General features: G+C 38.9%; 1 protein-coding gene and 1 long non-coding RNA gene across 6 annotated transcripts in view; both read left to right on the forward strand.

Moving 5' to 3' along the window:
* The window catches only part of LOC130595874 (Y+L amino acid transporter 2-like), a 28,146-nt gene extending 17,422 nt beyond the window's left edge, over positions 1 to 10,724 (forward strand). For 3 of the 4 annotated variants that reach the window (XM_057402960.1, XM_057402958.1, XM_057402961.1), the window contains exons 5-10: positions 575 to 698; positions 1,437 to 1,540; positions 1,830 to 1,926; positions 2,956 to 3,105; positions 4,906 to 5,089; positions 6,885 to 6,987. In XM_057402960.1, coding sequence (XP_057258943.1) covers positions 575 to 698; positions 1,437 to 1,540; positions 1,830 to 1,926; positions 2,956 to 3,105; positions 4,906 to 5,089; positions 6,885 to 6,970 — 745 coding nt within the window. In that variant the 3' untranslated portion in view covers positions 6,971 to 6,987. Of the gene's footprint in view, positions 1 to 574; positions 699 to 1,436; positions 1,541 to 1,829; positions 1,927 to 2,955; positions 3,106 to 4,905; positions 5,090 to 6,884; positions 6,988 to 10,630 lie in introns of those variants that run through there. The other variant, XM_057402962.1, reaches the window with a different exon arrangement.
* A 5-nt stretch (positions 10,725 to 10,729) lies between these two features.
* On the forward strand, positions 10,730 to 13,554 carry LOC130595875 (uncharacterized). 2 transcript variants are annotated; one of them, XR_008971416.1, is made up of 3 exons: positions 10,730 to 11,332; positions 12,266 to 12,391; positions 13,404 to 13,554. It is a non-coding gene; the product is annotated as an uncharacterized LOC130595875 (long non-coding RNA). The 2 variants fall into 2 exon arrangements; XR_008971415.1 differs by lacking the exon at positions 10,730 to 11,332 and adding an exon at positions 11,872 to 12,082.
* The last annotated feature ends 3,328 nt before the right edge of the window (positions 13,555 to 16,882 follow it).

Below are 16,882 nucleotides of genomic sequence, written 5' to 3' on the forward strand. Positions count from 1 at the left end.
GGTGCACTGTAGTTCCTCCCTTTGAAAAGCAGAGAAAATCATGGATCCATCCAGCCCCATGAAATTCCCTACTTCTTTTCAGTCAGACAGAACAATTATTTTTCCAGGACTGGTTTTGCCACCAATAGAGTAAGCCTCTGTCTGTTTTATGTCTCTTTTATGATGTGATCTTCATCATTACTGTTTATGGGCAAAATGTTTAATTTTGCTAAGTATGAAAGGTTAAGTAAAAAAGAAGTCCACAAGTAGCACTGGAAATATCTCTGCCCCTCAAGTGTGCATTTAAATCTCATTGCTTAAGTGCGGTCTTAAATTGCTTCATATGCAATTTAAAGGTATAAATGTACTTTTCTTTCTCTGAAACTTGTGACAGACCCACAGCAGCCAACTATGTTGCTTATGGAATTGTTCCACACATGGCTGCACATTATTTTGTAACCCCATGATTACAAGCTGATGTAGTACAAAAAGTTATGGAGGTATCCATTCACAAATATTTGAATTTGGGAACAATTTTACTTAAATAATCTTTATTTAAAGAATAAGAAATAATTTTACCACTTTCCTTTTGCAGGAATCTACCTCTTTCTATTGCAATTTCAATGCCTATTGTGACTGTTATTTATTTGCTGACTAACATAGCATACTACATAGTGTTGGACATGTCAGCTCTCCTCACAAGTGATGCAGTGGCTGTGGTAAGTTATATAAAATAATTAAGAAAATTACTGTATGGATGACACTGCATAAAAACCTCAGGTAGCACACTTCTTGTCAAAACTATTGAAATATTTCTATGCTGAAGATTATTGCTTTGTTTTAAACTTCATTTTCATGTAAGAGTACCAGTACATTGGCAGGGGCATGTAAAGATAAGTCTGCTCTTGTAAAAAACCTCTTGCATACTCTGCAAATTCTGCTCCTAACAGTACTTCATTGTAGAAGACGCTTCGCTAAGGCCAGAGAGGGAAAGAGCTATGCAAAGTCTGGGTGGTTTTGCTATCATTCTAATGTATAGTGTGTGATGTTTCATGCTGCAAGATCACAGCAATATTTTCAACACAAAAAGGTGCAATGAAATGCTTTTTAAAACCTTACCAATATTTTATACAAAAGTACAGTTATAACTCATGGATTACTACAGCCATTATTTGTCAGAATAGGTTATAGCAAATACATTTTCTTCTATTACATCGACTTGATCTGGGCTTAGAAATGTTGGGGGGTTTAAATCCTTTTTTAATACATCTGCCATTTCTATCTTGATACTGATCAGGTTTTCCAAATTCTAATTTCCTAAGCCATTATTGGGTGTCATAAGAAAGGATGGACTATGACACAGTATTTGGTGTGGTGTGTTTTCATGAGAGTATTTTAGTATTGCCCATATGCTTAATATGAGAGGCCTCACTATTATTTCCTTTTTCTGTTTACAGACGTTTGGTGGTGAAACCCTTAGTTATGCTAAGTGGATAATTCCTATAGCAGTGGCCATGTCTTGCTATAGTGGCTTAAACTCATCAATAATTGCAGCATCTAGGTATGAAATACAAGATTTATTTTAATTAATTGAAAAGGAATCATTTATTATTAATCTGCATTCTTTACTACACAGTAAAGTGTAAAAATAACAGTTAATTTTTGCCATGTCAAGTAGTTAATTTATGATGGAAGGATTGTTACAATCTGATACGTCTTCTCATGGTCAGCACCAACTGATGAACTAAAGCCACTTGAGAACAGCATTTACAACAGATTAATAAAAGAATGAATGCTGCCTTTGTCAGAAAGCAACATTGTCTGGTGAAGCTTGCTTTCTTTTTTTTTAGGCTATTTTATGTTGGGGCCAGAGAAGGACACCTCCCTGACAGTCTGAGCTTGATTCATGTAAAGTGCTTCACACCAGTCCCTGCTCTCCTCTTCAATGTAAGTGACAGCCCAGACCTGTGCCTGGCTGGGGCAGCCAGACATTCGGACACAGGGAGTATAACACCACCTCTCTTCCTGGGCTTCTCCTGCACTGGAGACACCTTCCTCAAATGCCCACAGTATCTAAAGCTCACTGAGGGTGGTAGCAGTGGTGGTATTTTATCTGGCAGGGTTTTTCCAGTGGAAACTGAACAGCTTGATTTACATTCATATGCTCTCTGAACAAGATTAGTGAGGAGGAAGTACAATAGCATTATTTAGAAAACAGAGAAAGGCTAGATATATAACAGTAAGCACATGAGTTGTATATGTGAGTTTTCAGTGCCTCTGGAGAAGAATATGACAGGAATATCTCTCAGACCCTGCCATAGGCTGGTTTTCTAGAACTCTTGTTACAACAGGAGTGACAATGTACTTAAAATTAAATTCCTGTTGTCAGATACCTGTAGCCATATTGACATTTTTCCTGCTGTCACTATACAATAAATTACACCAAATTGAGGAATAATAAGGTATAGAATTACTGCAAATTATTTTAATAAACGGTTCATAAATCTAGCAGATTAAAATAAGGGGGATGATGTGCGCAAACAGAGAAGGTAGAATCATTTCAAAGCATTTCACTGCTGTTTATTTGAACATACATATTATTTGGTGTCTTTTGTTGCCCTCTGTTACATATGGCTAATGAATACATTACCACACCAGTCCTATTTGACAACACATAATTTAGTAAAAGTTTCAATCTCATAGTCTGGGGCTCCTCATCCAGCCTTCTTAGGAGGGTTTTCTGTTGGTGCTGAAACGTAACAAACCTGATACCTCTTCAGCCAAATGTGGTGGTGTCACTGCTGTGTTTAAGGAGAGATACCAGCATGTTTCACACAGAATATTTGCAGATTTCTGAGTTTTAAGTACAAGGACTTGATATCCTATGTCCAGAAAAATATGTTGGAAACAGCCCTTTAATAACTTTACTACCTCTTTATTTTCGCATTAAAAAGTCTTTGTTTTTATTATCTCTAGGGCTTAATGACTTTGATTTATCTCCTTGTGGAAGATGTTTTCCTCCTCATTAATTACTACTGCTTCAACTACTGGCTTTTTGTGGGTCTGTCTATTGCAGGACTAATATATTTGAGATACACTCAGCCACATCGAACCCGGCCTATCAAAGTAAGTAAACAAGAGAGGAAACAAGCCCTAAAAGCCAGTTAATGCACATGTTTATGTGACCTATAATACCACAACTATAACATTTCCAGTTCAGTTACAGACAATTTATCAGCCATAAAAATTCTTTCAACATAGAAGATAAGAAATGAAGGAGAAACCCCATTTGAGTTTCCAGAAGAACATCTGTTCTGGTACTTTTGCTGTGTGGTCGAAATGATATTTGCCATTTCCTTTTCCTTTCATTCAACCTCACAACTATCTTTATGTCAAAATAAATAAGGCCTGGGGTTCTTAGCCCATCCTGAAACAACCCCCTTTTGTATTGCTCATAGAGGAACTCAGTAGAGCTATTGATGTGGGCTCTAGAGAGGTTAACACTCTGATCAAAATTACATGACTTAACAAATTTATCAAAATCCAAAGCCCATAAATGCCCAAATTTCTGCTCGTGCAAAAGTTCAAAAGCTTGAATAATCAAATATATTTTGATTGTTCCCTACCCCTGCGTAGTGGTCATAGACAGTAAAATGCAAATTTTATGACTGAGTGTAGAAGAGCACCTGGCACAGAAACAAAGTGTGCCTAAAACTTGTTTCTAGTTCTAATACAGTGATTGTTCAGGAAGCAGGGAGGGAAATGCACAGCTTGCCCCAGGCACACAAAATCACATGCTGGCTTCCATTTCACTGCACTCTGTTGGCTCCATGACCTGCATTTCGATGCAGCAGTGATGCAGCAAAACTTATGGGAAATCCAAATTAATATGCAATCTAAACATTTCTTCCTTGCCACTCTCACTTCCAAACCTTGGGAATCATTATTACCAACACATTTTTTTTCCATTTAAGTGTAGCATCCTGATTATAAAAAACCCACATGGTTCACAGGCATAAAATATCCTAAGCACCTACTGCTACGAGCTTCCAGTCTTCCAGAGCAGACCAAATTTTCCTGAAGCATGTTCATATTTCATTTCCCAACTCTCCCCCAGTATATGGTTAAGATAGAGGTTAAATCTTGCTTTACTGGCAGTTTTACTACTGACTCTACTAAGGCAAGGATTACAGTCAGATTATAGACAATGAATGTTTAATTCCTATCAGCATTTGCCAGCTTAGTCCATGTCCCAACTCCGCATACACCTTTTGCTTTTCTGAAGCATAGCAGTTGGTTTTCATTGACTTATATTTTTAACCTGTATAAGGAAAAAGAGTTATTTATACCATTAAACACTCAAGAGTTTCAGCTAGTGTTCAAATGTCAACTCCTGGACTCTTGAGAAGGCTCATTACTACAGGCAATGAAAAGTAGTTCAGTGCAAAGCAAATCCATAGAGGTTATTGCAACTTTCCTTACTTGTGGTATGATATTTGTTAAGTGCCCAGGAGAAATGGCTGTAAATCTGTAGCATCAACATGCCAATACTGATAAAATAAAAACCAATAAAAATTACAATTAAAGATTTACAATTGAAGTTAGAGGGAAAACTACCCATTACTGCTCAGTTTTAAAACACTGCTTTCAAAGATCAGTCTCTCACTAATTGGAAAGAAATTCAGCTTGTGCAGGCCTGAAAGCAACAAAATGGTCAGATACCCAGGGGTGTCCCAAATAAGATGCTCTCAGCACCATACACATAAGCTTGCAAATTGTACTGACTGTAGGCAATAAAAATTTCAGTACATAATACAGTCAATAGCTATATTTTTATTATTTTCATGTCTAATCTGCAAAACCTAACATGTTTACTGCATCTTTTAATGAATGTTGGATTTTTTTAATTTTTTTTTGTCTCCACAGCTTAGCCTCTTTTTCCCCATAGTATACTGTTTATGTTCCCTTTTCCTGGTCATAGTTCCTCTCTACAGTGACACAATCAGTTCCCTTATTGGCATTGGTATTGCCCTCTCAGGCGTTCCTGCATATTATTTAGGAGTCTATCTGCCAGTTGAAAAACGACCTAAATGTCTACAGTGGCTCTCTGGTAAGCAACACAGAATCATAGCATGGTTTGGGTTGGGAGGGACCTTAAAGATCATCTAGTTCCAACCCCTCTGTGTCTAAGGACACCCTCCACTAGACCAGGTTGCTCAAAGCCCCTTCCAACCTGGCCTTGAACACTGCCAGGGATGGGGCAGCCACAGCTTCTCTGGGCAACCTGTGCCAGTGCTCACCACCCTCACCGAGAACAATTTCTTCATAACATCTAAATTTAATACATCCTCTTATCAGTTTAAAGCCACTCCCCCTTTTCTTATTCCTACATGCCCTTGCAAAAAGTCCCTCTGCAGATTTCTTGTAGCCCGTCTCTAGGTACTGGAAGCTGCTATAACGTTTCCCTGGAGCCTTCTCTTCTCCAGACTGAACAAGCTCAGCTCTCGCAGCCTGTTTTCACAGGAGAGGTGCTCCAGCTCTCTCATCATCTTCATCACCCTCTTCTGCACTCACTCAAGCAGGTCCACATCCGTCTTGTGTTGAGGACACCAGAACTGTACACAGTACTCCACGGGGTCTCTCAAGGAGCAGAATGGAGGGGCAGGATCACCTCCTTTGACCTGCTGGTCACGCTCCTTTTGATGCAACCAGGACATGGTTGGCTTTCTGGGCTGCAAGTATACTTAATGGGTCAGGTTCAGTTTCTCATCAGTGAACACCTTCAAGTCCTTCACCTCAAGGCTGCCCTCAATCCAGTCTTCTGCTGGGCTGTATTTGTGCTTGGTATTGCCCCAACCCGGGTGCAGGACCTTGCACTTCGCTTAGTTGAGCTTCATGGGGTTTGCACAGGCCCACTTCTCAAACCTCTCCACGTCCCTCTGGATGGCATCCCCACCCTCCAGTGTGTTCACTGCACCACACTGCTTAGTGTCATCAGCAAATTTGCTGAGGGCGCACTCAATCCCACTGTTTAAGTCACTAAGATATTGAACAGGATTAGTCCCAACACTGACCCCTGAGGGACACCACTTATTACCCATCTCCAGTTGAACATTGAGCCTTTAACCACAACTCTGATGCAACCATCCAGCCAAGTCCTTGTCCACTCAGTGGATAACATCTTCTTGTCCTACTCACTGTGCTGAGACTTTGAATGCTTGCTCAAAAGTAAGAAAGAATAGTTTTTTCCTAGAATCCTTTTTCTTTATGAAGATTTGCTAGACTTTTGCATATGGCATGTCTGAGATTGTTTGCTTCATCACATGGTCCTGAGAACAAAAGCATCCATACCTGTTCAAAACCATCCAATATGTGGATGTCATATGGTCATCTAATATTTGTGGTGTTGAGCCATTTCAACATGTTGGCTCGATAAAAGCCAGGTAGGATTGTGAGTACTAAATGCATGCAGGTTGATACCCCGGAAGGCAGAAATACCAGAACACCACCACTTCACTTCCTGTCCAAGGAATGGAATATTTGCATCAGTGGAGTACGTGTATTTTTGTAAATTATGAAATAATTAATTGTTGGCCTGAAGGGTAGTTTCCACTCCTCAAATTCAGGCAATCTTGAGAAACAAAACTTTAAGATTTTTATGCAGTTCAAACTCAGCTATTAATCCAACAGTTCAATGGAGATGTTGATGAAAGTCTGATTAAACACAACTTTCTGTTTAATTATTGAGTTTCTTTTGCCTTTAGCTATTTATAACGCGCCTTATCCAATTGATTACGGTATTTCAAGATTTTCCTAATATCTGTGTAGTGCTTTCAAATCCTCAAAATCCATGTATTTGTCTAAGATACATTATAACTTTGTCTCACACATTTTTCCTATTACAGCTACAACAACAAAGTATGTTCAGATGCTCTGCTACTGTGCTCTGTCGGACATAGACATGGAACCTACAACAGCTAAGAATAAATAGACCTGCCTTGACATTGAGAGTTGTGCCTTGACATTTCCTATCTGGAGTAATTTTTATCTTCTGAAGGTCTCCCCATGTGTTCAGTTATACTAAATCACTAACCACTGTACTATGCATCAGTTTGATGCCCATTAATTTGTGCTTGTTTTATAAACCACTGTGTTTTACAGGATGTTTAAAAAAAAACTGTTAATAGTCACTTATCATGTAATACTTTGAAACTATACAGCACTGTATGAACAAACATTTATCAGCAGATAAGTGCTAGATAGTACATTAATTGCAAAATCATAAGAAAAAGTATTAGGTCTTGTCATGATCCTAACAAATAAATAGATAAATTTAACAAAACACAGACTATATGTTTGCAAGATTCAAAACCTGAGTTCGGAAGTAGAAGCCACAGTGTACTTCTAAAGATATCATTAAATACTGGAAAATGGAAAAATTTCATAATTCAAACCGGTAGACATGCTTTAAGTCAACTCATTATTAGTGTTAAACTATTCTAATGTATAATTCCTTGTATACAGAGTTTACCAAAAGGATAAAACCAAAGTTTTTGGTCATTGAAATTCTGTGAGAAATCCTTGTTTGATGATCTCCCACATTCATTACCCTTTTGCAGAAGTGGCATTTTGAACAAACAAATTATACCACAGTAACTGAAGCACTTTTGCTTTCCAGGAGAACAACATGTCATGGAAAACTGTAAGTGACTGAATCATGTTCCAGCTAGTGTATATTCAGGGAAATCACCTTTTCATAGTGTCCACTGCTTGCCTAGAAGTATCAAAGGTATGACCCCATGAATGTACTGATTTTTTCCAGAGTGAAACTTATTGATGGAATTCACAAAGTAAAATTAAAAACTATTGATGTTTACAAAATCCCTTGAGCCCCTGCCCAACCCTTTCAGGCCTCACCAGCTCCTGCTGGCAAAGTAACCTGCAGGTCTCCTACTGAGCATGCAAAGAGCCTCCAGCACTGGCTGCCCGGTCTTTTTGTCACCTAAGTGCCTGTTGCCCAACACCCAGCACAGGCACGTGCACTGGACAAGTGCACCCACCAGTGGGTGCCGTGGAAGAAAAAGGCAGTTAAAAACTAGGATCGAACTCTTGAACACTGAGTTTTTCAGTGTGGCACACAAGAATGTGCAGTGAGTCCTAATTTTTAGTGCCCTGAAATGGAAGAGACAATAACTGTCATTTAAAAAAGCCATCAGCCCTGCAACCTAGACCATTAAAAAACAGCTGCTCCAGCTCTAATATGGTTTGCTGATATGTAGTAGTGTTTGTTATCCTTGTTGGTAAGGTGTACTTCCTTTCTGTAATTATATTTGAGTATAGCATACATTGTTTCTAATTTGAATTTCAACATTCCTATTCAATTAACACCAATTAATGTAATTTAATCTTGTACAAGTCCCTGTAGCTTCTAGCATTATTGTCTTTTACTGATGTCTGCCCAGAAAAGGAGCAATGGAATAAGTAATCGTTGCTACTTAAACCTCCCTTCATTTCTTCCCTATTTTGCAAAGTCATTTCCAGGATTGTAATTTCATGCATCTCCAACACAGTGGCTGCTGACAGGGCATTTCAATGTCATCTGCTGTAGCAGTTTCCTTTCAGTGGGGTTTTCTTTTGACCCAAAATATGAACAATAAAAATGCACTAAATTAAGCTAAACACGAAGATATCAGAGAAGCATGCTTTGCTTTTTGAAAGCCACCACTTTCGAGGTCTAAAATCACTTCAGTATCATAATCACAAAACAAAAAGAGGAAAGAAACCTAGGGTGTAGTTTAATTTGCCCAGATAAGAACATCTGCATGTACTCCACCCACATACCACATGCCTTTTACAGTAAAGCACCATTTTGATCCTGCTCTATGACTGTACAGAAATACTGCCTTTTTGCCCCATCTCTCACAAACCTCTAGTTAACAACAGAGCCACAGTCCCAGACTGTATCAGGGCACAAAGAGTACAAACCCTGCAAGTCAGTACCAAAATAAACATGACAGTCTTTGCCTCCACAGAATTCAAAATCATGCTTGGTGCTGAGCTGTGTGTCACACCAAGACAGCACAGTATCATCCTCTGAAGTTCTTCCTTGCAGGACCAAAGTTCCTAAGTGATTAGTATAATAAGAGCTACAGATAAAGACCATTTCCATAGAGAATTGTGAGCTAAGCAACTTCTTTCTTTCTCTGTTTTTTTTTTTTTTTTTTGCTAAAATCTGTTTTTGCATGAATCTGTTAACTCTCTGGGCATGATGCACAACTCATTCATTTTCTTTCTTTTTGGACAGGAGGAAAGTAGTGGTCAGATGCAAGGCTATAAATATAAATAACTTTATTGAAATTCTCTATGGAATGAGAAATGTTAATGTGTTTGTTGATTTTTTCACTCCTTACAAATAATACCTGTAAGTTGTCAAATATCTAAAGCAAGTCATAGCTGCTGAAGTGTTTAAATAAATTAACATTTGATCCTACAAATGCTGTAGTTGTGTGGTTTTAAAACATAAAAATAGTACTGTGAATGCAATTAGCCCTGCCTTACCTTCGCAAGTTGGTTTGCCAGGAGAGGAATGAGAATATAACTAACTCTTATATTTATTCTCTATAACACAACAAAATAAGCATTTGTGGAAGGAAAAGTTTCTAGTTATTCCAGGTGGGACTCTTTCTCACTGCAGTTACGAGCAATTCTTTACCCAAACACTTTCTGTTTGGCTAAACACATTTTTTTCACATTATTTATGGATGCTCAGTCATGCAGTCAAACAATAAACAGTTTTACTTTTTCAGAGGCGTTTTTGGCATCCATGCTAAGTATCTCGACATTACATAACAAAACGTTAGAGGAGGCTGTTAGAGGACACCTAGTTTGCCAGCTGGCATCTCCATGGTGGAAGGGAGTGGGGTATGGATAACACTGGAAGCCTTTGGAAGACTGAGAAAGTGGAGGTGCAGGCTGCACTGCAATGTGTAATGGGAGCCTGGCAGGAGGCAAGGACAAGAGACCATGGAGAACAGCCCACATGCAGAGCTGGGGGAGGGTCTTTCAGGACCAAGAGCTGGGGCAATATAGTACTTGGGCTTCGCACTAGCTCTTTTTTAGGAATCAAGAAAATACAGGAGTCTTGATTTTTATGAAGAATCACAGTTTTTTGAATAAAAAATGAATAACTGGTATCAAGATTTCCATTTCTGTGTCAGTAAACAGGAGCTGGGACTGAAAGAGGAAAGACTAGCAGCCACAGAAAATTTGAATCTGTCTGGGCTTTGTATGAGCCAGAAGAACCGTAAGGGCTGTTTGTGCTCCCTGGCTATAGAGGTAAAGAAGCACCTTCACACATTTGGTAGGAGGAGGATACTGAAGTGTTGAAACAGCTCTGAGAGATGTAGCACCTGACACTGTGCCAGGTCACAGCTCTGCTACAGGACAAAGTGCCTTTGCCACACTTGTGACTTGAAACTGAATATACTTCCTAAATACTTCCTCTTGAAATTTACTTTCATTGTTTAAGAGGAACTTTAGAAGTATTATTGCACAGTCTTTGAATCTGTAGTACTAGATCTATCAAGTCTGTGTTCTTTCAGCTGATAAGCTACCACATTTTGTAAATCTTTTTTTTTTTCTTTTTCTGCAGGATTTATTTTTGACTCATGAGGACTGGTAGCAAAGCAACTATGTGAAGTGCTACAAGTTTACAACGGCTCAAAAGCTCTAAAGTCATTTATTTATTTATTTATTGCCAAGGGCAATTGAGGAAAATAAAATGCAAGCCTAAAGAAGATGCTGCACAGTAAAGGGAGAAGAACTTCTTTGTACATCAGGAGCCTGGGTTATAAGCACAAGGAATTAGAAATACTTCTTTGGGAACACACATTTAATGTAATTGATGTCACTGAAAAACATGAAAGAAGAGTAGGCTACTGAAATGTCTGGTTGTTAGCTACCTAGAAAGGTCCATATTAGAGGCAAAGGAAGGGAGAGGAATCTGGTTTACATCACCATGGTTTTAAAACAGAAGGAGTCAACATTAAAGCAAATGTTCATAAGTCAAGCCTCTTCTAACAGAAAGAATAAATGAGAATTAACCAGTTGATGCAATAAAAAACACAGTAAAAATTAGTAGGTGTTTAAAGAGCTGATCACCTAAAATGTGCTGCCTGGCAAGTGATGGAACTGAATACATTTCAGCATACAAATAGAACAAAGATTAATTCAGCAATATATTTACATAGTGCTCAGAAATGTCCATTTTACAGAGCCAAACCAACTGTGAGCCACACCTGGTGGAGGGAGAACAAAGAGAGTTTAAACTGGAAATAAACTTCCTTGGGGCTGTGTAAGAACCTACATGCAGAAACCAGAAAAAAAAAGAAAGGAACATGCAACTGCTTTAAAACTGTAATAAAGCCTTCCTCTTTAGAGAGGAAATGCAAAGAGGCAGTGAAATAGAAGAAAGACAAATTTAATGGTAATGACCAGAATTTCAAGGACAAGCTGCTGAACACAACATCTGACCCCTTTAGATGTGCTTCTACAATACCACAAAAGAACTTCAGAAGCTGGTGGCAACGACATAGTGCCCAGGTGAAAATACACTCATTACGGTGACATTACCTTATTTCTGATTAGCCATTGCTTTTTCCCGTACCACGCCCTCACATAAGGACACCTGCAAATTAAAGTACCTTTCACTTGCTATCTTAGGAAAAATGTCCTGTCTGTTTCAGCGAGTGCGCAGTCATTGAAACAGAATTCAGTTTTCAGTGGAATTACATTTGACACCACGAAAGGGAGAATGCCTTTGCTTGATGCTCTCAGGAAGGAAAGGCAGACAGCAGTTTTGTGACCTGCTCAGAACAGAATCAGACCAGTATGTGTGTTCTTGCCCATACCAAAAGTCCTAAGAAGGACAGGCTTAGGTCCAGCAAAGAGTGGCAGCTGCATGTTCTGAATAATGCTTTAAAACAGCCTGCTGCAAATTCAAATGAAGATGAAGTCACAGTTCAAACATTCCTCTTTCTTTACAGGATTACCCTCATATCTGTAGCAGAAAACAAGAGTTTATTATCCTGGCTGTTTCCAGTATGTAACAGCACATATGAGTACCTAAGTCAAAAGGGTTATGAACATCCTTTTCAGAACTTCCACATTAAGCATGAATAATAAGCTAATAATATCTAATAGATAATAAATTAGCTATTTTATGGAAATGAAAAAAAAAGGAGTTCCCCACCCTCATATTTCCCATTTTTCTTATTTTTTTTCTCAGATAAAACTTATGAAATCTACACTTCCCTCTGATATTTGGTAGTGAAGAGCTACTTATAAAGACACCCTTTGGAAAATACAGTGCTTAGGTCAAATCAGTTGCCTGTTGACCTCCTGCCAGTATGATGTAAGTACATGGGCAGCTATGGCCTTTGTTCTCTCTCTCTCTGTTATTTCTTCATGTCACACTGTTGAATTCACTTCTGCTTTAACTGCCTTTTAGTGTAATCCCTTAGCTCTGCCCACTTCGTGTAATACCAGGCCATCGTTGCCTTTCATCTCAGGTTATGATATCCATCTGCTGCCAGTAATTCTCTTGACACATTAAGGTACTCTGAATTATCTCCTGCAAGTGAGTAATATGCACAGAGTAGACAAGATCTCTATAAGCAGATGCCAGCAAAAGGTAGCAAGTGAAGAAAAGCATGTAGGTTTCATATTCCTTTCTTCATTTTACTTATTTTTTCCCTCAGAGCATGTGAATTTGTTGCAGTTCTTGCCACAAATCCAGACAGTAAAGAGACTATATTGGCCCATATATCTCATCTGTTCATTCCCCAAAACATGTTAAGTAGTAGGAGACTTGACAATGTTCCTGCTTACCATTCATGCCCTCGTTTGTCAGCTGAGCACAGAAACAGCCCTGTTTGCCAAGCTTGCCAGGCTTGGCTAACAGCGTGGTGGCACTTGGGTCATGATAGCATCACCTTACACCTTGCACTGCATGAGCTTTGCCTCTTCCTCCTTCTGTGGGACACACATTTAGCCAGTACTTTTGGGACCTGCTGCCATCTGAGGAAGAGGTAACTGATGCTGAAGTATTCCGGTTGACCCAAACTGTACCTCCTCACCTTCTGCATGATCTTAGCTACAAGCACATCAGCCCTGGCTTCAGATATTATATTGGCTCCTATTTAGCAACAGATGCTAGTGAGCAGGACTTATCCCTAGCATCCATTGTAATTAATAGATCAAATTGAAGATACGCTAAATATTGAATTGAGACCTACGAGTCACTAAGGTGTTTCTGCTTTTCTGGAATAGTGCAGATTACCAGACTTCATGTGTGTTATGGTGCAAAAGAAGTGATCAAACTTTCTAAAAGCTTTGATGTCTATATAATCCAATTCTTGTTCCAGGTAAGAATTTGGCTGTACAACAAACTTTCAGAGACCACTGGACCACCACCTGAGTCTGACCAGCCTTAGATGTTGCTGTAAACCTCCTCTTCTGGTGGGTCCCACGAGCAGCAAAGAATGAGGAAATAAAACCTCTCTAGATTAAAAAGAATAAAGATTTTTATTCTGTTCAGCAAACAGCACTTATTTTCTTTCACAATAAAATGCTGAAACAAGAAAATTAACTGAGTGCCTTGCACACTCAAGGCATAGGTTTATTTCTCCAAAAGACAGGGCACTAGAAATCAGGTAAGACTGAATTACCCAGAAGAGGTTCAGGGAAGCACAAGGAGAAATGTGGCCATGATTTTACTCCCTCTCCTCTGTTAAGACTGACTTGTCCTACAATTTATCAAGACAAACAAGGCAACATTTTGCCTTTGAATGCAGAAAACATTAACTTTCACAAAGAGCTTCACAAGTAATCTAGCTGCTGACTGGGGACTAGTCATGGAGTAAATGACTGCTGAAACAGGTTTAAAATGATTAGGAGTGTGTGGCAGAGAAAAGGATTAGGAAACTATTTCTTTTTGCTATAAGGCATTTCATGAGCTGCCTATATGAAGTATCTGGTTTATTGAGTAATTACAAGAAGTATAGTACTATAGTATTGAATGCAACCTGCAAATAAACAGCATGAAAACTGCTAAAAATCATGCTGGTTTTAACTGCAACTATTCCAGCCTTCTTCAGTTATGTATACTCTCAGAGCAACACTATTTTAGGTTAGGGGTGAACGTGTTAACTGATCCTCATGTATCAATACGGCAAGATTTGCTCAGACCAATTCACAGTGGATGAAAAGTATTAGTCAGTGGACATATGTAACTATTATCTGTGGAATTATCCATCTTTCTCTTTTTATTTTACAAACAAAATGGGCTTTTTCTGAAGTCTTTCTGTGTTTATTAACTTACTTTCTGATTGACTGTAATAAAAGGAGAGTAAACAGCCGAGCACCTCTCTCAGGGTTTGGGCTTTTGTTACAGGCTGAGTGATTGTCACTGGTCTGTCACTCTCCCCAGTGGCACAGTCCTACCACAACATCTGAAGTGCTGGTGCTCTCTGACATGTCAGACATGTCAGAGGAGTGAACTGTGACACAGACATGGTCACTAGGAAATAATTAGCTGGAAATGATTTCTCTGTGTGAAGTAGGGTCAGGATATACTTTTTTCCCCTTTAGTGCACCATAGAGGAAATGCTGTGCTCTGGCTAATTACAGGCACCAGAGCAGCCCTGCAGTGCTACAACCATTCAAGAATAAATGACAATGGCGTGAACAGAGGGGGAATAGCTGGGTAGACCAGGCAGCACCTGTGCTGAGGATATGAAGGTGGGCACAAGCAGCCTTCTGCACAAATCAGACACTCAGCATCCTAGAGCCAGAACAGGAATACCCACACTCTGACGCTTACCAGAATAGAAATAATTCTAATTAACTCCTGCATTTGATAGACTGGAGGCTGACAGTCCTTAGGTGAACTATGTGATTGGGCTGTTCAGCTCTAAGACAGTCGGCAGGGCTGGGCAGCACACTGCGAGGGGAACAAGGAAGGACAGCAGTACTTTGTTAACAGCACTCTCTTAGTTCATGGTTCAAAATGCAGAAATCAGGGTCTCAAGTTAATAGAACAAACAAAACCCACAAGATCTGAAAGAGCAGAGCAGTGTTGAATTCTTTTCTGTCAGGCCTTTTAGATTCTCTGTTTATACTTTAGTTGCATTTTTAACCTTCCTCTGCAATAATGGTGCATGGAAAAGGCATTTGTTTGAGGAGGTTTATTCTTTTATTAGTTACTTTTTGGTTTTAAAAGGACAGAGTACTACAGAATCAAAAGAGTCAAGTTATGGTTTAACCGAAACCATGGAACAGTTTAAAGTGAGGAATACAATTAACAGATTTTAACAATTACATTTACTGTGAAAGCCAGAAATGAGGGCAATCAGCATGCAGCTGTGGTTATGCTGCAGTTCCAGGTCTGGCCGATGTGCCAGTTCTGGCTGTACCTTCTCAGCATTGCCCTTCATTCACCTTATTAAAGTCCTTCCAAATGTTGTTACAGGAGTGCAGACAGCTGATGTGGAACCAGGGAAGAAACCAGAAATGGTTGTCCAAGGACAACATCAACCTTTCTGCAGCAGCTAGCAGAAAACACAAAGATTTAAGAAAGCCATACACCTGTTTTTTTCCCTTTTCCCTTCCTATATCAATGGTTTACGTCTTCTTTTCAATTTTACCCCTTGTTTTTTCCCCTACTCTTCCTTTCTTTACCATTTCACTGCCATAATTAGATGCACTTGAGAGTGATTTTACCTTACACAACAGTATGAAGGACTGCAATTTCTTTTCATTTCCTCCTTTTTCCCCTCCTCCCCCTCAGAACTTGCTTTAATGACTTGTCCTAATTAAGTTTGAACAAATTCTTTATAATGTTTCCAGATTTTCTGTGTTGTGATCACTTAACCTGCAAATTATAATTGCAGGTTTGGTATGCATGCAGACTGATTATTATAATCGGTACCTGCTACTTCCTTTTTTAGTTGTCATTATAGCTTCACATGCAAGGAAGCTAACAGTTCAATTTTAGGAATAAACAGGGTACACTGTCCTAAAAGGAACCGTGTTTGTCTTCCAAATGCCTATTGCTTTCATATAATGTCTTTAACTTTTACAAAGAGAATCTGCCGAGTATTATCTGGGTAAGTGTGGTGAGAATTATACCACAGTCTGAAATAAAACTAATACTTCTGAGCATATTAGAAATTAACTAAAAATAAAAACAATGTTTGTGGGGTCAAAATTATTTATTCTAGCTGAAAAATTGACCGAAGGTATTTTCAAGAGGCAGTTCTGCCTCACAATGCATTAGTAATTCTAGTCCTCTTCACTGAAAAGGTGGCACAGGCTTCTTTGCACTAACTTAACTTCCTTGCAGCATCTCATTTAATGAAGAGAGCCATTTGAGACCTGAGGTAATGATTTTGCAGGAATGCCCTGCAACACAGGTAAAATTTAAAACTAATTGATCTGAGTTTGCTGTAGGAAGGAAAGGGTGAGCAGAAAAGTGAAAGAAGGCTCTAGAACAGTCAAAATAGGCTCCAAAAGCTTGTGGGTTGTGCTTAGGAAAGTGCATAAACCCTGGATATATATGTGGGCTCCTCGGCCCTCCAAGGCTGTTTGACAAACACCATGAAAAACTGCTACTTCCTTTTCAGAAAGATCATGCTTCTGTAAAAAGTTTCAGACTTGAAAAATAAATCTAATACTCTTCACAGAACTTGGTTAAAGTTTTAATTGGTGACCATTTAAATTCTTTCATTCACTCTGAACTCAGATAAAAGGGTAGAAAAAAAGTTACTGAATTAGAAAATTATTTTAAGCTATGGTATTTCTTAATTACCAGCACATCATAAATGATGGGTAAAATTAGAACCAC

Source organism: Pezoporus wallicus, unplaced genomic scaffold, assembly GCF_028554395.1.
Source record: "Pezoporus wallicus isolate ANWC-B61680 ecotype Strahan unplaced genomic scaffold, APGP_CSIRO_Pwel_v1 contig_2456, whole genome shotgun sequence".
Lineage (NCBI taxonomy): Eukaryota > Metazoa > Chordata > Aves > Psittaciformes > Psittacidae > Pezoporus > Pezoporus wallicus.